At 40.0% G+C, this 26,257-nt stretch overlaps 2 protein-coding genes across 2 annotated transcripts; one reads left to right on the top strand and one right to left on the bottom strand.

Moving 5' to 3' along the window:
- LOC134879115 (protein mono-ADP-ribosyltransferase PARP11-like) lies at positions 1–6,959 on the bottom strand. Its single transcript, XM_063905442.1, has 8 exons — positions 6,784–6,959; positions 6,409–6,533; positions 5,555–5,675; positions 5,346–5,421; positions 2,390–2,462; positions 2,092–2,219; positions 1,728–1,879; positions 1–1,633 (listed from the first exon to the last, which is right to left on the bottom strand). The coding sequence occupies exons 2-8, from the start codon at positions 6,523–6,525 to the stop codon at positions 1,317–1,319; spliced, it is 984 nt and encodes a 327-aa protein (XP_063761512.1). The 5' UTR covers positions 6,526–6,533; positions 6,784–6,959; the 3' UTR covers positions 1–1,316.
- Positions 6,416–21,874, top strand: LOC134879113 (sodium- and chloride-dependent betaine transporter-like). The gene is made up of 16 exons (XM_063905440.1): positions 6,416–7,918; positions 8,010–8,210; positions 8,805–8,939; positions 9,153–9,293; positions 9,468–9,579; positions 10,014–10,076; positions 10,665–10,794; positions 11,392–11,526; positions 13,326–13,429; positions 13,962–14,086; positions 15,546–15,658; positions 15,746–15,883; positions 16,556–16,658; positions 19,246–19,346; positions 19,809–19,955; positions 20,063–21,874. Exons 2-16 carry the CDS (start codon positions 8,021–8,023, stop codon positions 20,228–20,230), a joined length of 1,905 nt encoding a protein of 634 aa, XP_063761510.1. The 5' UTR covers positions 6,416–7,918; positions 8,010–8,020; the 3' UTR covers positions 20,231–21,874.
- The last annotated feature ends 4,383 nt before the right edge of the window (positions 21,875–26,257 follow it).

Here is a 26,257-nt window from a genome sequence, read left to right as displayed (position 1 = left end):
TTATGTTAAAAACTTTATTAGTTGTAACATGTGCAAATTACAGACACGCCATAGCTTTACTATAAACCCCTAAACTCACAGCTGTGTGTTATGACTGAAGACATCAGGTGGTTCCCTCATTTACAACCAGGAAATGCAAAGATCCGCTTCTGTACTTTTGCGCCATCTTGAGGCCAACATTGCTGTGACACCGTGAATCCTTACGTAGTCCTGGCTGACACACACATACACACACACACACACACACACACACACACACACACACACACACCCCCACAATCAATCAATCAATCAAGCAATCATTCAATTAATTCAACAAATACACACAGCAAAGCAATAATACATTGTGTGTTTTGTTTTCATTACAGTACTATACATGTGCTGGCTACATTCATTTCCTTTTTAAAGATACACCAGGTGCAAAGGAAACCTGCTTATTCCTTACAGAAATGTGTTAGCAGGCGCTGATGTCACACTTGGTTCAAAGTCAAATGTGATGCTAGATATTCAGTTTTGGTTGGGAATGAACTTGGTTGCAAAGGCATACAAAATCCAATGTTTTAAAGATGTCCAGAAAGATACACAGAAACATATTGCTGAAGGACCACAACACAACATCACAACTTCATGTCATTGTGACACAATTACAAAACCTTTCATGGAAAGGGGGGAAAGTGCAGTGATGCATGGTTTAAAAAAAAATGCAGAGGTAGAAGCGTTTTTTTTCAAACAAAAACAAAAAGAAATCCATGCCTACATAATACGTCTTAGATCACACAGACGATGAGTGACAGGATGTTGCTGGAGGAGTGAGCAGGAATGGTGGTGGGTTTTGGTTAGGTCATTTGGAATTATGTCTACATGACTTGTAAATAAGCTGAAGCGTGGCACTGTGGATGTGAAGGAGAGGCTGTGGCTGATGGCAGAACATCACTTGTGACCTAAAGGCTGCAACTGTCCCTCCTATTTCAAACAACTGGGTACAGATATTGGACAAGCGAGCACAAATTTCTGCCTTTGAAAAATTGCCTCAAAGGCCGACTTCAGTATTTTTTTTTCTCTCGACGGTGCAGAAACATTCTGACCCATCTTACAATGTATTGTACAGTGACAAACTCTACACAAAGCCTCTATTGTCTTTTCGATTCCCCAAAGGCACTTTATGCTCCAGTTAGGCACTGGATCTGAGGAACAAAACAAATGTCTCTTAAGCCGCTTGTTTTTCCAATATTCATCTCGTCATGTGACACTGTCTTTATTTTTTCTTTGTTTGAGAACCAGCCTCTATAAAAAAAAAAAACTCTTATTTTTAAGCTTCAGTAGAACTCAATCAGATACTCCGGGTAAATCTGATTACTGTCAAAAATGACAAAAATCTTTGGATTGGCCATATCGTCCACACAACTGTCGAAGAAGTTGGTGAAGCTGGCATCCTTGGAGGGCGGTCTGCAGTACATAGGGTGACCCACTGTGTGTTCTCCAACAAGCACTCTGGCCAGGAACATGGTCTTGTAGGGCGGCTCCGTAGCAAATATTGGCGGGGCGAGTCCATGTCGCTGCAGGGTGGTGTTGTGCTTCCCTGTGGTGTGACAAAATTTACTGGAGTATTTGGCGTCCCGGGCAAAGTAGCTCCCTACAGGAAGAACAATTGTAAAAAAAGTTAAATTCATCCAAAAAAGCGTGATAAATAGTTTCATGATGTCACATCACAACACAAAAGGATCTACCTTTGCCATAGACATCACCATGGCTTCCTGTCAGCCGCCAGTCAAAGTTAAATGTACATATAGCTTGTATGTTGCTGTGCCCTGTGCCGTGAAACAGCATTCGCTCCTCAATATCCAATGTGCGCTTGACTTTTCGTAACTGTGTTTTCTTCCTTAGGGGACCAATGAATGACAACAGAACACAGAGTACTGATCATCATTTTGGAACTCAGTGCTCTTTCAGACGTATCAAAAATAGATTTGGTTTTATTCTAAACAGAAGAAAGCTTTGTCTGTAGTAGGAGCTGGGAAAAGTACTCAATTGAAGACAGAGCTTACACAAAATAGCACTTTAGACATTCACTACAGTAAAACAGTTGTCTACCTGCAGAAGAATTCCCATAAGTCCAAGTTCTGAATCCTCTGGATGGATTTGATTGGATGATCCATAGTCCTTTCATACAATCTGGCGACTTCTTTAAATTCATAGGTGTCTCTTCCGAGCTGGATTAGCTGCAAACACACAACACAGTGAGTAAAAGTACTACAGAGCTATGCTGTAGAAGCTACACAAATATTCCTATGTTTTCTATGGAATAAAGTTTTCTCTGGGGTAAAATGCTGGGTGGAAACGCAGTATGTGTCGCAGTATTTAGTGAGTAACAGTGTGTTATTGTACTCACCTGAAAGGGTTCATCTGTATTGATTCTCTCCCAATGACACGGTACAGGCAAGGCCAGATTATCGCAGATGAACCTGACAGCAGAAGTTTCAAGGTTTCAAGGTTTCAAGGTTTTATTGGTCATATGCACAGCATATACAGCGTATATGTTGGCAATGAAAATCTTATATCCCATGCTCCTCCAACAACTCAACATACATGGTGCAAATAAGATAAATAAAATAGTGCAAAAAGAGAGAAGAATATTTACAATAACAACAATAAAGATTTGAGGATGTGAAATATATACATATGTGGAATACATTGAAAGTATTTAAACACTTTACACTGTTGAATGAGGAGGTATGGACAGATGCATATATTATGTATAACAGATATGTATATGGCAGATATGTATAATAGAAGAATAGAAGTTGCAGAGTATCCTGGAGTCCATGTTGAACTTCCGCAGCCTGCGGAGGAAGAAGAGTCGCTGTCGAGCCGTCTTGGATATGACCCTGATGTGATGTGTCCATGTCAGGTCCTCACTGATGTTTACCCCGAGGAACCTGAAGCTGCTGACTCTCTCCACAGGAGTCCGGTCAATGGTGATGGGTGTGTGTGCCTCTCTCTGCCTCTTCCTGTAGTCCACAATCAGCTCCTTTGTTTTGCTGACGTTGAGATGGAGGTTGTTGTCCTGGCACCAAGATGTCAGGGCTCTGACCTCCTCTCTGTACGCCGTCTCGTCGCCGTCTGTGATCAGGCCGATGACGGTCGTGTCGTCAGCAAACTTGATGGTGTTGGAGCTGTGTGTGGCCACGCAGTCTTGCGTGAACAGGGAGTAGAGGAGAGGGCTGAGCACACAACCCTGAGGGGCTCCGGTGCTGAGGGTCAAGGTGGAGGATGTGATGTTCCCCATCCGCACTGCCTGGGATCTGCCTGTTAGGAAGCTCATGATCCAGTCACAGAGGGCGCTGTTGAGCCCGAGGTCCCTGAGCTTAATGATGAGCTTGGAGGGCACAATGGTGTTGAATGCTGAACTGTAGTCAATGAACAGAATTCTCACATAAGTGTTCCTCTGGTCCAGGTGGGAGAGGGCAGTGTGGAGGGTGAGGGAGATGGCATCATCCGTGGACCTGTTTGCTCTGTAGGCAAACTGCAGGGGGTCCAGTGAGTCAGGGAGGGAGGAGGTGATAAAAGTTTTGACTAACCGCTCAAAGCACTTCATGATGATGGAGGTGAGTGCAACTGGGCGGTAGTCATTGAGGCAGATGGGTTTTGTCTTTTTGGGGACAGGGACAATGATGGACTCTTTAAAACATGTGGGGACTACAGACTGGAGCAGTGACCTATTGAAAATGTCCGTGAACACATCTGCCAGCTGAACTGCACACACCTTGAGAGCACGGCCAGGGATGCCATCAGGTCCAGGAGCCCTGTGTGCGTTGATCCTTTTCAGAGATCTACACACATCTGCACTGGTTAAAACCAGTGAGCAGGGATCCTGGACCTTTTGTGCCTCCACAGCCGGGGGCCTCTCAAAGCGTGCATAAAATGTGTTCAGTTCATCTGGGAGAGATGCAGACACTTCCTCAGCACCACTCGTTGTCCTTTTGTAGACTGTTATTTGTTTTTGTCCAGACCACATATTTCTGGCGTTGGAGCCCTTGTAGTTCGACTCCAGCTTGTCCCTGAATTGTCTTTTCGCACTGCTAATAGCTCTGCGGAGTGCATACCTGGAATTCCTGTACTCATCCAAATCACCGCCGCTGTGCGCGATGGCCCGTGCTTTAAGTTTAGCTCGGACCTCGCCGTTTATCCAGGGCTTCTCATTTGGGAATGTCCGTACAGTAATCCGCGGCACGACGTCATCGATGCATTTGCCGATGTAGCAAATGACCGCGTCAGTGTGTGTGTTTATATCGTCCTCCTCAAACACACACCACTCTGTGATGCCAAAGCAGTGGCGTAGAGCAGAGTCAGACTGCTCGGACCAACGCTTCACTATCCTCGTCACAGGTCGGTCCCTCTTCAGTCTCTGCCGGTAAACCGGGAGCAGAAGAAGAGATATGTGGTCTGACTTGCCGAAGGGGGGGCAGGGGAGGGCTTTAGATCCATGCCGGAAAGGTTGTTGTTATCATGAAGCACACACCTCCTCCCTTGCTCTTCCCTGAGTTTATTGTTCGGTCCTAGCGATGAATGGAGAATCCGTGTGGAGCAAGGGCGGCGTCCGTTATCGTGGGGTCGAGCCAAGTCTCCGTGAAAACCAAAACCTTACAGGTCTTAATGTCCCATTGAAATGCCATCCTGCTACGGAGTTCGTCCAGCTTATTATCCAGGGATTGGACATTTGCCAGAAGTAAACTCGGTAGAGGAGGCCTGTTTTCACATTTCCTTAGCCTGACCAGGACCCCGGCCCGGGATCCCCGTCGTCTCTTCCTCCTGCGCTCCACAGGTAGAGCTCCAGCAGGTAAACACAGAGACTCTCCATTGTTTGCAGGTCGTCGTGGATTATTACTGTCCACCAGCAACCTGATGTGTAAAAGTTGTTCACTATCATATTGGATGATAGGGCTCGCTTGGGCGGTTTGCATGTTGCAAAAAAAAAAAAGTTAAAAACAACCAACAAAGTAAAACAATAAAAACACTAAGATGTGGAGTTGGTGAGGAGCTCGAGGCACGGCAGCCATCCTCGGTGCCATTAAGTGAGAAGAGGGAGAAGAGGGCTCAGTAATTAAATGTGTTTGCATCTTTCTGCTTGTGTTTTTGGAGGGACCAAAGTTCGAGGTCAGCTGCAGGCCCTCTCCCTTGGCAGCTGGTGGGAATTCAGGATTTACATCAAGGATTCCTGAGGCTGACACAGACTGAACCCTGACCTTTCACAAAAAACATCTTAGTCAAACCTCATCCGGCCTGACCTAACAGATGAAGGGGGTGAAATACAGACAAGAAAAACTGCTTTATCTGCTAAATCTTACCTGAAGCCAGTTGCAGAGTGGAGGGATCGTTTGATTGGCCGCTGCTTCCCTGTCGTTACATTGATCTGTCGCATTGCTGGTGAGGAGTTCATCAAAGTTAAGAGACACATTAAAGCACTCCTTCTTAAACAGGATCAATCCCGAGACAAAGAGCAGTACCAGAACTCTTGACTCCTATCCTTCACTTACTGGGCAATCATTAATCATACCTGAGAAGTCCAGTCTGTAGGTGTACTTGGCTGTGTAGAACTCCATGACACCTCGTTGGTTTCGGCTGTAGCACTGCTCAATCTGAGCACTGGTCACAGAGCAGGCTGCACTGGGATCAATCTGACAGGGAAAATTGAGAAATTAGAAACTAAGTCAAAAGAATTCTTGAAATGCTCAGTTGAATTATTTAGTGGTCCATTGACAGAGAGTTCTGTGGCATCTATTTAGAGAACATATTATTGTTTAAGTATTTTCTCTAGGAAAACTGAAAACTTGTCACTTCCAGATTCTTTGTTAGGTGCAATTCCTGCTAATGTGATCCTCAATTAAATATGGTTTTGGCCAGACAAAATATAAATTTGAAGATGTCACATTAGTGCGAAGAAAGCATTTTCAACCACCGCATGATTTTGATTTATTTCTGACCAACGTCTTAAAACCAAAAGAATATTACATTTACAACAAAGAATTGACAGGGAAAGAAGTGAATTCTCACATTAAACCATCAAATGATTGCCATTTCGATTTACAAATTTGTATATAAATATATCATGGACGTATTGTTCATTGACTAAGCATTGTGGCTTCAGTTAAATTAAACTTACATGCAGAAATAATTCCTTCATAGAAATAAAAAAGGCAATGTGCCTTACAACCAGGAAATGCAAAGATGCAAATCAAAGAAGAATGCTAATCTATTGCACACATTAAAAACCTGCAGATTTTTGGCTGTCATTTGCAAACAATTAGAGATCACTAGATATCCCAGGTATCAATGAGGGAGGGGCAACAGCAGAGGAATACATTATAAGGAGTGTGAGAAAGTGTACGGTTGTCATGTCCTGTGAACTACCTCGAACATATGCCACACGCCACACTCAGCCAAGTAGAACCAGCACCAGTTCGGTTCCGAGGTGTCCATCTCCTCCATCTCAGTGGACTCCTCCTCTGCCGCCCTGATAGCTAACATAGCTAAATCTGAAATGAATAAGTGAAGAGACGCGAACACCTTTGGCAAATAGCAACTACAACAGATGAAAACATGGGGGCAGCAAGGTTTATATTCATGTGACAAAGCTAACGTGAAGCAAGTGTTTTAAATGCATGGTCGTGAGAACCTTCCATCCTGCAAATAAATTCAAAAAAATACAGGACATTGCCATAGAGAGCTAGCTATCATTAGCAACTGCCGCACCCGACTTTTGTTAGCTCTTAATGGGTATCTTACCGGTTTCCAGCCTGTGTCTACCTGGATCCCTTTCCTTATCGGGATATAAATCCTTTATGCATTATGAATCACAAAAAATTACAGACTCCGAATGACATCGGGTGACTGTCGCTACATAACATTTTCGTCTTCTTATGCGTTGTTTACTTTTATTTCCTGGTTCGTCACGCACATTACGTCAGAGCGTCCATGTGATATAAGCCCTCCCCTTTATCCTAGATCAAGTAGCCCTGAGTTTGGCCTGTCAGGAAAAAGTCTGCCCAGATACCGCAGCAGAGGTGGAAAAAGGACTCAGATATAGTACTTAAGAAAGAGTATAAGTACTATAATGTAGGAATACTCTGTTACAAGTTAAAGACCTGCATACAAAATCTTATTCTAGTAAAAGTTAAAATTGTTGGCATCAAAATATAGAAGCAAAAACAACAGTACTTATTTTGCAGATTTCTGAATAATATATCGATTTTAATAATTGATGCATCATCTTCAATAACTGTGTTTACTGTAAGGTAGCGTGTGTATTTACTCGAGTTATAAACAAAGTCATATGTATGTGTCCAAATCCATGTATTGGCGAATCCAAATCTGCATAATGAAGTAAGAGTACACAATGTCCCTCTGAATTGTCGTGAAGTAGAAAGTAGCAAGACATAGAAATACTCCAGTAAAGTACAATTAGCTCAAAGTTGTAATTACATACAGTGAGTACTTGATTACTTTACACCACTGTACCGCACCCATATGATTGTAAAAATTGTACATAGATTATTACATTAAAGGTTGTGAGTATAAAAGTACTCATCTAGTACAGTGCCTTTGCATAGAAAACGAGTATTGCGCAATTACATTCAACCAGTTTTTAATTCTCTACAGTTTGCAGTTGACAGTAGTTTGGAAATACAGTAGCTTGTCAATCAACTGTATACTTTATTTGATTTCTTTATCCCAATCCTCTACTTTTCAGAGAGAAATATTGAAACCTACTTATTATTATATTATATATCACCCATCCCACGATGTAAATTTAAGTATTTTTTACAGGGGTCCAGCCCAGGATCCGCCCATTTTTAGAAGAAAGCTTTTTCTTTATGTTTCTCTCAATCAGACTATAGACGGCGCTCACTGCAGCTTACTGGTGAGTTACACATTTCAATCTTATCTCGGAAGCCCTTTTTCAACAGACACGGTTGCATTTCACTTGTGTTTATTATCTGTGCATACATTAGACTGAGAGAACATGAATGAGGAAATAGCCAAAGGGGCTCCTGCTCCAGTCTCCGGGCCACATAAAGGCATTCCTTTGGAGCAGGGTAAACCCAGGGAGAAATGGGCCAACAAGACGGAGTTCTTGCTCTCCATGGCTGGAGAAATCATTGGCCTCGGGAATGTTTGGCGTTTCCCCTATTTGTGCTACAAAAATGGAGGAGGTGAGAAACCTGGTTTGGATGGGCGAGCTGCTGAGGTTGATTTACAAATGTATGCTGATGATATATCTGTGTGTCCACATGTGTATGTATGTACACCCAGGAAAACAAACACACTGTCATTCTATTTCCATTGTTGTCTTCAAAATCAGAAAACATTTCATAATATCCCATTTACATCATTTTACTTGTTCTTTTTGTTGTCCATCTGGATGTGTGTTTTTGTAAATTCTATTCTATTTTTATCTTGTATATTTTATGTATGCATGTTAATTAATATTTTGCTATTATTGACTCCTCACTTTTGCTGTAACAATGCAAATTTCCTGTCTGTGGGACAAATGAAGGTACTCTGATTATAACACCATTTTACAAAACAAAACAATTGTTTACCTTGGTTATGGTTCATGATTCTGTAGAAGGGTCATTTTCCAAGCCGAATTGAAAATTGTGTAAATACCGCAAACTTGTATTTAATTACAAATCACCCCTTTTATCCCACATGTTTGTATATGTGAGTGTGCAGCATGCCAATATCTTCGGAACCTTGTATCACATACAAGCGAGTCTTCTTCATGTCTATCTATGTATTTTCAGGTGTCTTCTTCATCCCCTACTTTGTTTTCCTCTTCTTCTGTGGCATCCCTCTGTTTTTCCTGGAGACGGCATTGGGCCAGTACACCAGTGAGAGTGGGGTGACCGCCTGGAAGAAGATATGCCCCATGTTCCAGGGTAAAAACAACACAAAGTTCTGTATAAAATGCATGTTTCTTACCTGAAACAAGGAGGTCAAGGAGTGGTCAACCATCAATAACAGTGCAAGCCCCTTTTAAGCCTGTTTTCTCAGTGTCTTTATTTCAATATCCAAAGTTGCTCAAAAAAACACCATATACATTTCAATTGTGGCAATTGTACTTATTTCTTTATCAAAACTGTGTCCTGCAGGGGTGGGGATTGCATCCGGAGTGATAGTGGTCTATTTGAACATCTACTACATCGTGGTGTTGGCATGGGCTATCTTCTACCTGTTTAACTCCTTCAAAAGCCCTTTGCCCTGGTCCACATGTGACAACGTGTGGAACACTGGTGAGCCTGCTTTGGGATGTATTAACACTGACTTGTTTAAACACATCTGTATTTGATTAGCTGTTTGCTTATTGCTTTCTTTCACAGGAAGCACAACATGCATTCTCTTTACACGTCTTTATGTTTTTTTAACCACGCTACATCCGTCTCACCTTTATCCCGCTTTCTTCTTAGAACGTTGTCACGGTCACCAAAGCGTCTTTGCCAACCCTGAATTGTTTCAAGCTGGCTCAAACTGGTCGTTCCTACACAACATCAGCTCACAAGACTACTTTGAATCCTTTACGTAAGTTGTATTGTCAAGCTGTACTGAGTAAACTATCAAAATGTTGTTAATTTTAATAGTGTTTACGTCGGACAGTTTATAGATTATTTATCTTCATAGTCAACTGCATATATCTTTTCTCTAATGCCAGTTTATTTGTATTTTTATTTGTATTTCTTATTTTGTCTACACTTTAGCATTGTTTATTTCTACACAAAAAAATGTCCCAGTTTGGGATAATGAAGTCATTCTTATCTTGTCTTATTTAAAATGTGTCTGAGACACATGCTGATAGTTTTTCTGTGGTATTATTCTTGGCTTCCATAAATGAAGCAGTTTGACACACCCTCACCTTCATGTGTTCATGTGGTGAAAAGTACACACAATAATTATTTGTGAATTATTGTGTGCCTGAAAGTGTTTTTTAACTTACCTGCCTCTGTTGTTGTTTTTAGCAATATCACCATGGAGGACATGCAATACCCCTCGGGCATTTCACCGGAAGAGGAGTTCTGGGTGTAAATTACACCACTCATTCACACACTTATCTTATTTAAACAGGACCTCTTTGACTGTAATGTCATATTAATATCACTTAATGCCTCACAGATACCAAGAGCCAATATTTTCTGTCTGTTGTGCTCAACATGTCAACATGATGAACCAACTTCCCCTTTTTTTTTTTCATTTCCAATATTTAGAGAATTGGCTGCTGCTCACATGATAACCTTGTGATTTAATGTGAGGGTAGACATTGGGAAAACAGTTTGCACTGCAAGATGAGAAAAATATGTGCTATTTCCACTGCAATTTATATAATCTGTACTGTAGCTCTCCAAAATAAACCAATGCCGGGTTTCACATCTGTATTTATGAGGCAGATGTTTGGTCTTTTTGCAGTTTTTGAATGTATTCTCACCGTGGACACAACAACTATGTGTTTCATGAAGGATTCAAAGCGGGGTTGTGTTTATATCCAATAGAAAAAAGCTTTTGAAAGAAGAAAGACATTTTGTTTGTATGTACTGCACATCCGGACAGCGGTTATTCTGCATGTCATCTGGATGGAGTTGTATGTGTTAACGTGTCTGATCTCCTCCCCACAGGCACCGTATGTTAAGGATGTCCGATTCTATGACTTTGGGAAATCTCAACTTGGACCTGGCTTTGTGTCTCCTCCTTGCCTGGATTATATGTTACTTCTGTATCTTTAAGGGAATCAAATCCACAGGAAAGGCGAGTCCTCCTTTTGCATACATCTGGAGTACTGTCTCTGAGATTCAGCTGCATACATACTGTATGGCTTATCCCCCTTTTTTTTTTACTCCTTTAGGATTGGTACAAATGCAATTAATCACAATCCATACGTGATTGATATTGATCTTGAAATATTAGTGCACAGACATTTTATTTTATAATTGAGTTAAAAAGTGTATGCCCACATTGTTTAGTAATAGCCATACGATGTGCAAATTAGCATTTTGTAATTGCCTCTCTTTATACTTTCGTAATTATAATTCATTCAAATTGTTTGCGTATGCTGCAGATATTCCCTGAAAGCAATGCTCATATTTATTCCTTTTCATTTTATATACATATTTAACATACTTGATCACAAAGAATAAATGTTGCTTTCCTGTAGACTTCAGATTTTAATGCTCAACTTTATTTCTCTATCCTCAATCTCGCCCATTTGTTTTGTTGCTCAATCATGAGTCTTTGGTATTCTTTACAACATTTACATAAACGTTATATTTAACGTAATAGAGGCTTAATGTAAAGAGTTAGTGTTTAACTTGGCATATGACATCATAAGCTACTTTTTGTGTGCAGGTTGTGTACTTCACAGCTACTTTCCCCTACCTGATGCTCTTGATCCTCTTTTTCCGTGGAGTGACGCTCCCAGGAGCCGGAGAGGGACTAATATATTACCTGTATCCAGACTTCAGCAAGATCGCTGATCCAAATGTAAGAACTCAAGGCTTTAATCAAGATATCTGTTGATATACATGACAAACAAGATGCACACCACAGAAATTCTGTATTAACTGATCCTTAAATTTGCAGAAAGATGCATTAATACAATTGCATGGTTGGCTTTACAACCAAACAACGCCTCTTTTTATTTCTCAATACGTCTCTATCTGTTGGAATACTCTGTTCTAACATGATGGATGTGTCCTATTATTTCCCCCTCTAACACACTCCCTTTCTGTTTTCCTTGAATCTTGTTTCCGGTCTCAAGACAGAGGCTTAACAAGAAAAGCAAACTAGAGTTTATTTTCAGTGAGAAGTTTGTTAAAAAAAAAAAAGCTTTCCTCTTGAGTATACAGACACCTCAGCACACAGGAACAGTCCCCCTCTGTGGGGAAGTTTTAAAACATTTTGATTGCATATTTACCATATTAAAATGTGCTTTTTATAAATGTTATAAAGTAAGCCCACTGTATTACATTCTTGCAACAGATCTGTCAATCAATCGGCAAAAGGATGTCATTACTGAACTGAAAACGGAATCAAACATTGAAAAGGCAGACGGTGATTTCTGGATGCATGCTCCTGCACAATGGCATCCTCTGTATTTACCAGCAACAACCTTTTAAGAAAAGGACCTTCCCCTCCCCGTGCTGCTTCCTCTTGAAACTTCACAGCAAGACGTCAGGGATCAAAATGAATGGGGGTCACCAGAGCCTCATACATCGTCTCCCCCTCTTCCTTTTCTCATGTTGGAATGTGGATGTGCATGCATGCATATGTTTGCATGAACATTCCTGCGAGTGGTGAATTGATATGTAGCATTTGGATACTTCATGCACAACTACTTCCAGCAAGAGTTAGAAGACCAAATGTGGCTTCTGTTGTAAGAACTATCTACTCACACACCTCTGAACAATCGTGTGTATCTCAGCGGGAAGAAAGCAAAACCGTGAGAATTTTCCCATTTGGGTCAAAAAGCAGAGCAAAGCAGTGCCAGACGCTCCTAAAAAAACATCTGATTCTAATGAGTCTGCCTTCAGCATGCACATGATTTTGCCTGCAACACAGAGGAAATCGGAATACAAGTCTATCTCACATCTGGAGTTCTTTTATGTTCCTCCTTTTGTCTGTGAATGCGTGTGTATATCCAGAGCAGCCGAAAGGAATTTGCAGTAAAGCGCATGCTTTTGAAGCAACAACAGTTTCTTCTGTGTCCAGTCACAAGTGAAGATACTTTGCCACAGGCTGAAGCATCCACTTCTGACCCAAGGCTGAGAATAAGTCAGGACCTCCATGGGGCCCGAAAAAAGGGCCTGGTTAGGGTTTGGAACCTCGCCAGCTCTGTCTTTCACTATGTGCCTCTAATGCTAACCAGATACTGTCAGAACGAGGGGCGTGGAAGACATTCATGTCAACAACTGCCCACACCTAAATGGACACGAACATGCTGCAACGTTTGAATGAAGGATTTTCATTCTTTTTTATATCTCTGTTATTCACATGCAAGTTAAACCCTCTCTGGTACTTGCACATTAAAATGTATATATATTTATCTATGCCCACATATCTGTATACATGTACATTCACCGGATCAGTGTTTAACTTCACTATTTCTGTCTTCCTTTCTTATTTTGTTGCTGCTATAAAACCTGCATTTCCCTACAGGGATTAATAAAGGTCAATCTCATCTTATCTTATGAGGAAAGTAGTTTATGAAGAGCTGTGTGTTGTGTTTTTTTAACAACGTTCCAGGTCCCTGTAAAATCTTTCTCAAATCTCTCCTTCTGTAGGTATGGCTGGATGCAGGGACTCAGGTGTTCTTCTCCTACGCCGTGTGTCAGGGAGTCCTCACCTCCCTGGGGAGCTACAACAAATACAACAACAACTGCTACAGGTCAGCGTCCTCACACATACACACACACACTGACTGTTTTTGCATTGTACATTTCCCTGTAGCCGGACAAATGAAGGCTTTTGTTCTTTGTATGCAGTGGTGGAATGTAACTTAGCACATTGACTCAAGTACTGTACTTAAATACAATTTTGAGGTACTTGTACTTCAATGTTTTCATGTTCTGCTATTTTATACTTTTACTGCACTCATACTGCATGTATGGATTTATATTAAAGAATAATACAATAAACCAATTAATCATTATGTATTATTATTGGTTCAACTACCCAGCATTGACATTAATGCATTAATAATAATAGTTTTATTATTATTATTATTATTATTATTATTATTATTATTATTATTATTATTATTATTATTATTATTATTATTATATACAATAATATAATATCTGATATGGGCCATATTGGTCAATGAGTACTTTTACTTTTTGTATATTTTGATGCCAATACTTTTTTTCTTTTACTTGAGTTCATTTTAATCTTCTTACACATCCGTTGGTGTGTTGCAGGGACTGCATGGCATTGTGTCTGCTGAACAGTGCCACCAGTATCTTTGCTGGCTTTGCTGTGTTCTCCGTGCTGGGATTCATGGCTAATGAGATGGGCGTTTCGATACCGGAAGTTGCGAGTAGCGGTGAGTTCATTCCTTCACTCTTTTAGTAATTTCCTCCTAATCTGCCATCTGTTAACAAATGCAAATGCATTGTTATGTCCAACCCGCATTAAAAACGTACCCCAATAACAAGTACAATTACTCAAGTACAATTGTACTTTACTTGAGTATTTCAATGTTCTGCTACTTTGTACTTCTACTCCACTACAATTCAGAGGTAAATCACTTAGTTTTTTTCCACTACATTATTAAATACCTTTAGTTACTTAAAGATTTGGATAAATTATGTGAAATATAATCAACCCTTCAATCTGACTTTAGCTCACCTGGAGTAAATCCAGCAGCTACCCTGCAGTATACAAAGCCATTCAAACTAGCTGCACCTTTACCAGCTTTGAGAACACTTTAATGATCAATAATTATAAAACATATCAGATATATTATTCTGAAATGGACCAATCAATCAATGACTACTTTTACTTCTGGTACTTTAATTAGATTTTGATGCTTTCTTCAGTAGCAATTTGAATGCAAGTCTTTTACTGTAACAGAGTATTCTTACGCTCTGGTACTTCTACTTTCACTGCCTGTAAGTACAAGATCTGAGTACTCCTCCCACCTCTGACTAATATATGACAAAACTTCAAATGCTCTTATCTGAGAAGCTAGAGACAGCAAATGTTTGACATTTTGGCTTCAAAAATTGTTCAGTGTAAAAATAGTTGCCCATTTATTTTCCACCATTGTGGCTTCAGTCTTTGCAGTGACAACAACAACAACCGCCAATGCCACAAGATGGCATATAATGTCCACACACAGTTCTGTTGAATGTCCACCTTCTTTTTCATCCTGTTTCGGAAAACACCATGCATTAAAATCAGAATGATTTTATTCGTCCCATTAAGTTAGTAACAACAAAGAAACAGAACTGATGGAGACAAAATAAAACAGAATCAAAACAGTATTTAGCAAAGTGAGCACACATATGAAACAAATGTAAGAATTACACATTTCAAGAAAAAAAAAGTAGTAGCATTGTATACAAAAAAAAAAAGTGAAACAGGTAAAGTAGCTGCAGAATGACAGTAATAAAAACTATATTTCCTAGTATATAAGTATATATTGTAAAGTTTTATGTTACATCATTGTTGTTACAGGTGTTGGATCTTACAATAACCACGGTGCATTAACATATATTCAACTGAAGCTATAAATAAATGTGTTAAAACATTGATTCTCCAGCCTGAAGTTTGGGACACCTCAAAGGGTCATGTGAAAAATGTGAGGGTCAAGATGATATTTATCTTCCATTAAAAATGTTTATTTTTTATCTCACGTGTCATCAGTAGGCTATAACCTTTTATGACAGATTTAGAAGTCGTTTTAAGGGCCCGCAAGGTCGGGAAGTCTCTAAATCCCTCATCTTGAAGATTAGCCGACCTCTGATGTGCTGATGGATGCGTTTATATGCTCTCTCCAGGTCCTGGTCTGATCTTTATAGCTTATCCAAAGGCTCTGTCAATGCTGCCTGGCTCTTCCTTCTGGGCTGTGCTCTTCTTCCTCATGATCTTCTTCCTGGGTCTGGACTCACAGGTATTGTATTTAATGCATCAACCTGTATGCGCTGTTTCTTCACCATTAAAATACGTTAAATAAGTTAATGTGTTCCCCTCCTCCCAGTTTGTGTGTGTGGAGAGCTTGGCCACAGCCATCACAGACATGTTCCCAGCGCAGATGAGGAGGCGCGGCCGCAGGGAGATCCTGGTCCTGGTCATCGCCGTCTTCTGCTTTCTGCTGGGGCTGCCATGCCTTACTGAGGTGAGGAAATGCCTCATGAAATAAGGAAATAGAGGAGACTCGCAATAATTATAAGAAGTAATTAGGTTTTTTTATGGTGAAGATTGAATTTAATTATCAAATAACAATGTCGACATAGAATAACACTCGCAGTACTGTGATCTTTATTGGTATGTTAAAGAAACACATTGGATTTTCTTAATACAGATGCTAGTTTACCATATTTGTGTGTGTATGTGACTGATTGAGGCAACTATTTTTCAATTTGTCCACTACCGAGCTAGACATACAGCTATTTCATGGAGTGTCATGACATTTGCTTCAGATATTTATGCAATTCATGAAATGACTTGTAATAACTTTCACTATCCGTTCGTTTTTCATTAGGCAGCAATATAAGGTGATTAATTTTAAATTGTCTTCAGTAATTACTGTAAGTCCATGACCAAATACCTTTACATTTGCATATAAATGTGGTGCTAATTGGAGAATTTCTTGGCTGTAAGTAAGTACTGATAAGATTTTGGTAGTCACTATGAAAGTTGCCTAAGAATTCATATGCTGATTATAAAAAAATGCATATGTTAATTATAAACACACATTTTGACTGACTTGGGTGTAAACTCTGCAATTTGACAGGTAATTGGAGCGTTCAACTGTTAGGCGGTAATTTGAGTAATGCTCATGTTTCAGGGAGGGATGATCGTCTTCCAGCTGATTGACACCTATGGCCCCAGTGGAATCAGTCTCCTTTTTATTGCTTGCTTTGAGTGCATTGTCATTTCCTGGGTGTACGGTAAGTCCTGCCATAGGCCATCACTGCACGTTGCTTCTCATCATGCACTGTATGCCGCAATGAACTACTGCTGCAATGTTTAATGCACATTTCTTGAGCTTGTGAGATCCTGGCAGCAGCGTTTGTTTCATCTGTATAATTAACTAACTGTATCTGCACAATCTTATCTGTAAGAAACCATCTTTTGATATCCACAACGTCAACTAAATTATATTTAAAAGAGATCTACCTTCAAAAGAAAAAAGGCCATTTTGATGAGATTGAAAAGACGGATGGATCCTGTGTTCATGTTTGTTCTTTTACACCCTGAAAACAGTCCAGTTCAATTCCAGAGTGCAGTATCCCAGGAATATTGGTGTGTATGAATGTAAGGACCAGTCCAACCTGTTCAGAGGCTGGTGTGTTGGTGCATGTTTAAGTGTACGGATTTCAGCGAAGGAGTGAAAATAATTAAGCCTCAACGTAGCTGAGGATCCTAGCAGGCCTGGGAAGATCACAGAGAATGCAGGGTGTGGTGTTGAAGGTGAATTGGTTTAACCCTCCATCTTCTGGGTTCAGTGATCGTTCAAAGACTGGTTGTTTAGGAAAAAGTCCAGAAGAATCCGACTGGGTTCAATAGCTGCAGTTCAGGGAGATCTCCTTCCTCCCCAGCTCAGGTGTGACTTATTGTCTTGATTATCTTCCTGGATTGGTTTTCCTTCCCCCAGCCTGCTACATTTGTTGTATTTTATGGGAACAACAACATGTTTTACATTTTATTGCTCAGTGTCCCAACAACACGCATATTCTGTTTTCAACTAGTTCTGACTCGAGGTTGCATTCCCTCATATTGTGAAACAGCATGAATGCGTCACAAATGATATGTCCTCTTTGGTGAAGGTAAAATATTATATAAACTAAGAATTCAAGAGTTGAAGCCCACAACTTGAAAAACTTCTATTGACAGCCTTTGTGTCTGACTTTAATTATGTTCACAACACGGCTGAGCTACATCTGGTCACAATTACAGCGGTTTACATTTAGTTACGGTGGTCGTTAGAACCGCACAGGAAAGACAGCCGTGTTCTTGTTTTCTTGTATTTTTAAAAACAGAAAACCCAATTGATACAACACAAAGAAACATCCAATCTTGAATTGTTTGTTTGTGGTTTCATGGCCTATTTAACTCAGTTATGGAGACACTATCTAATGATCAATCTGAGAGAAACTGGTCTGAGAGTGGCATGTGTGTGTGGGTTTTTATCTGAAACCACAACAACAAGCGCTCCATCTACTGGACTGACCAAATCCTGTGTCTTGCTGCTAATCTTATTCTCTTTGTACACTATAGACATTTAGAATATTTAATGATGTTTTCAATGGTTATCTCTTCTACTCAAATTATTCATCATTTTTGGATAAATCCTCTGAGTTCTGCCTCCCACACCTTCATTACTGGCTCAATTACAACTCGTGGGTGGAGAGTTCCTCTGTTCTCTTACTTTCTGTATATCTCATCTCTCAGAGCATCTGTATTGCATACTCAACAAGCAGATATCTTCATTTCTGCTACAAAACAATGCAGAGGGATATGTTTATCCTTTCTGCAGCTGCTTCCTAATCCCTACATTAAGTTGTTTAGCCATTCATTGGGCCTCTGTGACTCTTCTGAGTGAGTCTATGTACTCCCTCCTCCTTCACTGTGTACGTGAAGTTGGTTTCAGGGGTGGATTATTGTATCATTTGTTCAGCTGTGTCTTCTTTCCTACCTCATTTTGACAACTTATTGTGCTATTCTGCATCCGCACGAATCAATCTGTGGATGTTGTTACATGAGCAAGGTCATGAACCTGACGAATTCCGCTCCTGTATCTGTAGTCTCTCTTGATTTCTTTGGCATCCAAAGTAATCAATGAGTAATAACATTTCCAAAAACGCATAAACATTTCAAACATATTCAACTGATGCCTGGGTGTAAATAGCACTATCTACTATTGATACCTGGGTGCATGTGTTTCTACAATGCTATTAACACCCAGGTGCGAAAAGCTTATGTGGCTACATACATTGTGGTGTAAATAGCATCGTTGACTATTTTCACCCGGCTGAAGATAGCATTATTGTACATTTTCACACAGGTGTAAATAGCATCGGCTGTATATATCATCGTTAACTTTTTTTACCGGGTGTAAATCCATGTGAAAAGTAACTATTATATAAGTGAAGTCGACTTTAATGTAAAGGTAATGTAGGAGAGTAGAAGTGTTAGGTTGCATTGAGAGGAAATATTTTATTTTTAACATCGTACGATTCTAATCAATCAAGTAAGGACGGGTTGAGGAAAAGATGCAACAAGATGTCGCAAAGATGTAGCTATTTACACGATAACTATTTCCCCCGGGTATAAATAGCATTGTTGACTGTTTTCACCCCGGTGAAGATAGCATCATTGCAAATTTAAACCCGGGTGTAAATAGCATCGGGTGTAAATAGTATCATTGACTATTTACCCAGGTGTAAAAAGTCAATGATACTATTTACACCCGGGTGTAAATACCAAATACAAAACCAGTTGAATCCTTTTGGTTGACTTTTACTTTCCGTCCAGGTGCGGACCGTTTCTATGACAACATTGAGGACATGATCGGATACAAACCATTCCCCGTGCTGAAGTACTGCTGGATGTTCATCACGCCGTTCATCTGTTGGGTGAGATACACACACCTGTCTTGTCATGTACTCTATTATATTTTCTACCTTATAATACTTCTAAAAAACAGACCTTTGGTGCCTATTATCTTTGCTTTTTCCTCTTCCTTTTTCTCATTGTTTTCTATCTTTGCTGAGTGTTTCACATGTTTCATTTTGGCACATGAGTAGATATGCTTACGCTCATGCATGTAAAAGAAGACGTTAGAACGATCAATCAAACAGTAGTCTTGTATGTGTAGGCTGCATAAATCCCAAACATTTTGTAGAATATGTAGTTAAATCACACAATCTGTGCAGTTTTCCGTTGGATGTAGATAATGTGCTTCCTGAATTTACAAACACCTTTTTTTCTTCTTTCTGTTGGTCATAATTCTTTCTTTTCTTGCACTACGAAGCTCACTGCAACAATTGACAATAATGTAATATTCAGCATTAACTTCATCTCTTGTTCTCCTCTAGGCCACATTGATGTATGACTTGAGTTTAAAAAAAGAATTCTCCATTAATGGTTATAAAATCGGTCCACATTGGGGCATATTCAGCACGATACTTGTCCTCACTCCACTGATATGCATACCAGCATTCATTTTATTCGCAATGTGCAAGGTGAGATTTCAGTCATAATTTATTATCTTTTAACCTCAGGTATTTACTTTTGTACCATGGTGATAGCTTGACTGTATATTAATTGCATTCTCCTCGCTCTAAATCAGACTCCCAATACCATGGCTACACCATCCAGTGATCTGCGTCAGGCTCGGCCACACAAGCCCATTCTCACGCTTTGTAAATGGGCCATCTTCAAGGCACAGGCGCCACCAAACAGGCCTGTGGAGGAGAACAGTGTGAAGAGGGAGATGGAGGAACCCAGCATGGTTTGATGGTCATTAAAAAAAAAAGACCTCCAGTTAACTATTGTGCATATAGAAGTCATCCTTAAACTGTACAAATGTGTGACAAAAACACATTTCTTTATATTCAAACTTTTACAAAGGTATTCAGGGATGTTTTTTGTAAGTTTTTTATATCGGTACTCAAGTAAACTTTTTTATAATAATTAAAAAGTCTAACATAATCATCATTTTTGCCCTTATTGTCCTAATGGATTGCAAAAGTATATCACCAATTGTATAATACTGTACAGTATGACCTACAATCGAGATGAAAAAAAAAAAATCAATATTGATGCAGCAGAAGCATATATCATTTTTTCCCAGGCATTCTTCTTCTTCTCTTGAACCTAGGGCCTACATTGCCCAGAATGCATCTTAGACAGAATTGGGCGTGTAATGCAAGTAATGGAGAAGACTATTACGGGTTGGACCCCCTTTTGCCTTCAGAACTGCCTTAATTTTGGTCGATATTGACATGATAGCATCAAGCAGTTGCTGCAGATTTGTCGGCTGCACATCAATGATGCCAATCTTGTTCCACCAAGTCCAAAGGTGCTCTATATGAATTAAATCTGGTGACTGTGGAGACCATTTGAGTGTAGTGAACTCATCGTCATGTTTAAGAAAGCATATGGAGATGATTTGAGCTTTGTGACATTGCACATTATCCTGCTGGAAATAGACATCAGAGGATGGTCAGGACATGGTCAGCAATGATGCTCTGTGGTGTTTAAACCATGCTCAATTGGTATTAAGGGGCCCAAAGCATGGCAAAAATAATATCCCCCACACCACTACACCACCACCACCAGTCTGAACCGTTGTTTCAAGGCAGGATGGATCCATGCTTTCATGTTGTTTACGACAAATCTTGACCCTACCGTCCTAGTTTGATGAGCCTTTGCAAATTGTAGCCTCAGTTTCCTGTTCCTAGCTGACAGGAATGGCACCCAGTGTGGTCTTCAGCTGGTGCAGCCACTCCCCTTCAAGGTTTGACGTGTTGTGGTTCAGAGATAGTCTTCTATACCTTGGTTGTAACGAGTGCTTACTGGTTACTGTTGCCTTTCTATCATCTTTAATCACTCTGGCCATTCTCCTCTGACCTCTAACATCAACAAGGCATTTTTGCCCAGAGATCTGCCGCTCACTGGATATTTTCCCTTTATTCTCTGTAAACCCTACAGATGGTTGTGAGTGAAAATCCCAGAAGATCAGCCCGTCTGGCACCAACAACCAAGCCACGTTCAAAGTCACTAAAATCACCTTTCTTCCACATTGTGATACTCTGTTTGAACTTCACCAGGTCTGCTTGACCATGTCTACATGCCTAAATGCATTGAGCTGCTGCCATGTGATTGGCTAACTACATATTTGCGTCAACGAGTGGCTAAACAGGTGTACTTAATAAAGTGCCCAGTGAGTGAACACTGAACCCTTTACGGTTTTAATGGGATAATCATTGTTTTTAACTGATATATCTCCATTTTAAGACACTCAACAGGATAATTATAGTTTTAGAATAGATATGCACATTATCTGCAATTTATACAATATATTTGTGTTGATACCTTAGACTCTATATATAAATAATGCAGACAATGCTGATCTCATTAAAAGTGTCCCTATGCTCAATATCCTGGAGCTATGTGTCATTTTTGATTCTATTGATATTGATTGCTCACCAGCGGCGATCAACTTTCGATTCATGTTCAGTTTGTCAGGTCACTGAATGCATCTCATGTTTCCTGTTTTGTAGCACGAAAACCAAAACATATTCCACATGGTTTCAACCATCTGATCGTCAACAAATAAATAAATGTGGCTACAGTATGTGCTGGGCTGTGTGTATATGGGATGTCACAGGATGTTTTAGATTGGTCAACATGAACTTGCCCCATCATAATGCCAAGTTCAGTCATCTGTGTGATTCAAACCGGCATTCAATTAACAGACAATTCCGGCCAGTTGCCACCTTCCTCTCCTCCCCCATCCCGCCCGACAAAGCTGTCTCTGGTTTACCCGCAGTGACACAGAGTGACCCTCAGTCCTGAAAAAAATATGGCCCTGAATCCTTTAACGCCAACCATTAGGTCAAGTGTGGTAAAACTGTAACTTTCAGGTTCTTATGAAGAAAATACGAATCAACAACTTGAAGCTATAACATGTTCCTCAGGTGATTGAAAACCACAGTAGGACTGTTAAAAGTCACGACCCCAATTTATACATAACGGCTCTGTGCTTAAATTAAAACTTGCCTGAGGCTGGACCCTAACCCTAAGAGCATCTACCGGTTATCCTTTACATAAGTAGCCACTAACCAGCTGGATCAGAGAGCCAGAGATGCTGTAATGGAAAACAATTGCATGGGAAACAATTGACTATATGTACACTTCATTTGAATGGTGACCAAAATAAGGTCAGTGGGACGTTAATAGCTGTCAGAGCGTTATTTTGAGATCATTCTTTTTCTTATGTTAAGGGGAAAAAAGGTGATACAAAATTAGAATAGAGTATATATATTATTTTCTGAGCAAGTGAGTGCATTTGCAGCCATTATGTACCCAACAAAACCTTAGAGTTAGGGTTAGGGTTACAGTTCTGTCTCGTTCTGTAATCAGGAGCTCTTAGTTCCACCTTTCACCTGTCAATTCAGGATCGAAATAAACCAAGATGGCGAATCGCTAAAATGCCGAACTCAAGGCTTCCAAACAGTAGCCCACAAATAAACGGCTGACGTCCGGCCACTACTGTGATGAATCAGGGACAGTTTCTCAGACTTTATAAAGTTCCCTCCAGAGCCACAGAATAATTTATAGAAATGTTTCCCAACTCTTTTTTCCTTTCAGAAACACATTAAGTGACTGAAATGTGTTTGTCAACCATGTAGGATGTGTCTTCAGAAATCACCAGGCTAATCTGAGCATGCTGGGATATCACATTGAGAAAATCCTGCTGTATCATTACTTCACTGCACTAATAAGCTGCATTATTTCCCAAATGATAGTGTCGTTGTTTTCCCTTCCTTTATTTTGTCTCATAAAAACACAAACAGAAAGGAAATGCCACTCAGCTGGGGGAAAAAATGCTTAAAAAATATTCATTTTGTAGATCCTCCTACTATTGGAGGACCGAGGAGTCGAGGAGGAGAGGAGAGAAAATTGAGGAATGAGAAAGCGCTCCAGTCTTCCTGAAAGAACTTGCGCTGAGCTTCATTGAATGACATTGTCTGCAGGACATGCATCACTCTGAGTTCCATTTATGCCCATCAGTCCCCGCACATATATATCCCCATCAATGTTTAATGAAGCCTTTGATTGTGTGCCGTACTTAATTCCCATAATGCATAAGGTGAGAATGCCTGGCCTTATCTTTCACTCAACTCTTTAATCCACATAAAATTACTGAATGCATTTTCAAATTGCTAAAGTTCCTCATAACCCAGATTGTTTTTCTGCCTGATTGCTTCTTCGGGGCTTTAAGTGTACTTAATTGCAGGGCATATTAAGGACAAATGCTTATACAAGGTCACAAGGATTTGTAACTCTTGGAATGAGAAGACATGACTCAGGAGTAATAGAAGGGAAGCAAAATGAAACGGCAAATGAAGGGGTTGATAGATCTCCAGGGAGGAATAGCACACTCTGCAGTGACGCCGATGAAACTCTACTCGACTCATGTAGCAGGCGAACTCTAAATGAAGACATTTCATGGCTCTATCTGCAGCAATGGTACAATCTTCCTCTGCTCCATTTTTCAGTTTCTTTATATCTTTTCATCTCATTCCCCTCTTATCCACCCAGGCTCTACTGCGACAAATCAACTTTTCCCATTTTTTGTACCACTATCTTTTCATTCTGCCTCCGAACTCTATCTATACCCTATACGTCTTTCTTTACAGTGACTGATCTGCCCTGCCTCCCTCATCATCTTTCATCTTCTCACTCTTTCTCTCTAATTAACACAGTCATGCTCTCTGATGTTCGCCTCGACCAGCATTTGTCCTTAACCTGAGGAAATCTATGCTGCATGAATCGTTCTACTGCATTACAGGATGAAAATGTTGGTTATATTAGCATCTACGCATGCCAATCGCCTCTGGGAGTTCCTAGCTTTATAATAACCCCCACATTGATTCACAGACCGATACATGCAGTGGATTAAAGGCAGCACACAAGGAAGCCTTACAGGCAGCACTTTCTCTCATAAACGGTTGCACACTTCATTTTTAATGCATTGACTCAGAATTGAAGTTAGAAAAGTTAAAAGTATATTACTTGAGCTTAATATTCACCAGAACATTTAGTCTGTATCGGATTGTCTTGTTGATGCGATGTTGAGAAATATAATTGATACTTTACTGTATGAACAAAACTAAGAATAGCCATGCTAGCAGCTCTGTGAGACTGAACTGGAAACAGCAACATAATTTAAAAGACAAATATTATGCCGTATTTATAAGAATTAAAAACAGGGATTGTGACCATAAATGGCAAATGTTAACTTTGGTTTGTTAAAAAAGTGGGAATGAGGCGAATTGTCTGGTTGACTTTTGCACAATCAGACAACAAGTAGTGTCTGTTTAGATGCTTCCTGTCTGTCACAGAATTGATTTAAAAACACTGCTGCTGGTTTATAAAGTATTGCATGGTTTAGGCCCAAAATACATTTCTGATCTATTGCTAAATTATGAACCATTAGAACTAAATAAGGAGAAGCAGCGTTCTGTTATTATGCTCCAAATATCTGGAACAAACTCTAGTAACAATCAGCTTATATTTCAAGCCTATTAACCCAGAGTGGTTATACAACCTGGCAAGGAGTGGGGCTGATTTATTAAGTGTCCAATAACAAATAATGTTCCCCCCCAAACTAAACCCGAGACAAGGTAGGTCTGGCTTTTCATAAACTGTTTAATTGCCCAAAACATACACACACCTCCAACAAAATTGCAAACATAGAATAATTCTGGAGTAATTCTGAATTAATTGTCCAACTTAAAATGCAGTTTTTATGATAGGCCGAATATTCCCAAAGGAAGCAAAAAAACCAACACTAGTCACTTCACAAAAATCATATTCCAGAAAAGCAAAAACACGGCAAAAAGAAGAAAAATGTCCAGAAAAAACGCTCACCGGCTGCTGTCCAAAGGAAAAATAGGGGCCTTCGAGCGGGGGTTGAGTAGTTGCTGAGTCCTCAGGTTCAGGGGCTCTCAAGGCTCCTCCGACTAGCCCTATATCAACACCCCCTCCTTAGCAGGTTAACTAATTAGATAAATACCCCTCCAGCAAAAGCTCCCTTTTTCCTGCTTCCTCCTGGACCAAAACCTTTTTCTCACCCCTACCAAACATTTCCCCTCTCCCTTTGTTCCCCTTGGGCCCCGCCCCCTTCACCACACCTGCTTAAGGCCTTCAGGGAGTGACAGGGGAAAACTGAAGGGGAGAGAGGCAATGCTGCCCATAATGGACAGAAATCTAGCTCATAAGTGATCTACCTGTCACACGCTGCTAATCTTACTGCTGAAGACTTTTCTTTTTGCAGCTGCTTTTAATCGAGGTATTCATATCTAACACTGCACTGTGACTTTCATTTATGTACCTGTGTTATTCCTGTTTATTTTATTCGCTTTGCCATTTAAAATTATGTTTCCGCTGCACTATTTCTTATTGCTCTTAATGACTTTCATTTTTGTAAAGCACTTGAATTGCCTTTGAGGTGTTGAAGGTGCTCTATAAATAAACTTGGTTTGTTTACTAGAGGAGTTTGAATTGCATAGCTTGCATTTTAATGCTGCCATAAAAATAACAAACCAAGAATGTTAATCCTAACATGCTTGTGGTTTCCAGGTATAACATTTCACATGATTACTGTCTTATTTTATCATGTTAGCATAGGGAGCTGGAAAAACATCCAATATGTAACTGAGGCAAAAGGAATGTCATACATTCACAAACGTTAGATTATGTGATAATCAATCTGGTCACTGTTGAGATATTTTACTAAATAAATGTAAATTAT

The sequence above is a fragment of the Eleginops maclovinus genome, chromosome 17 (genome assembly GCF_036324505.1).
Source record: "Eleginops maclovinus isolate JMC-PN-2008 ecotype Puerto Natales chromosome 17, JC_Emac_rtc_rv5, whole genome shotgun sequence".
Classification (NCBI taxonomy): Eukaryota; Metazoa; Chordata; class Actinopteri; order Perciformes; family Eleginopidae; genus Eleginops; species Eleginops maclovinus.
This window is presented reverse-complemented; position numbering and strand designations above follow the sequence as displayed.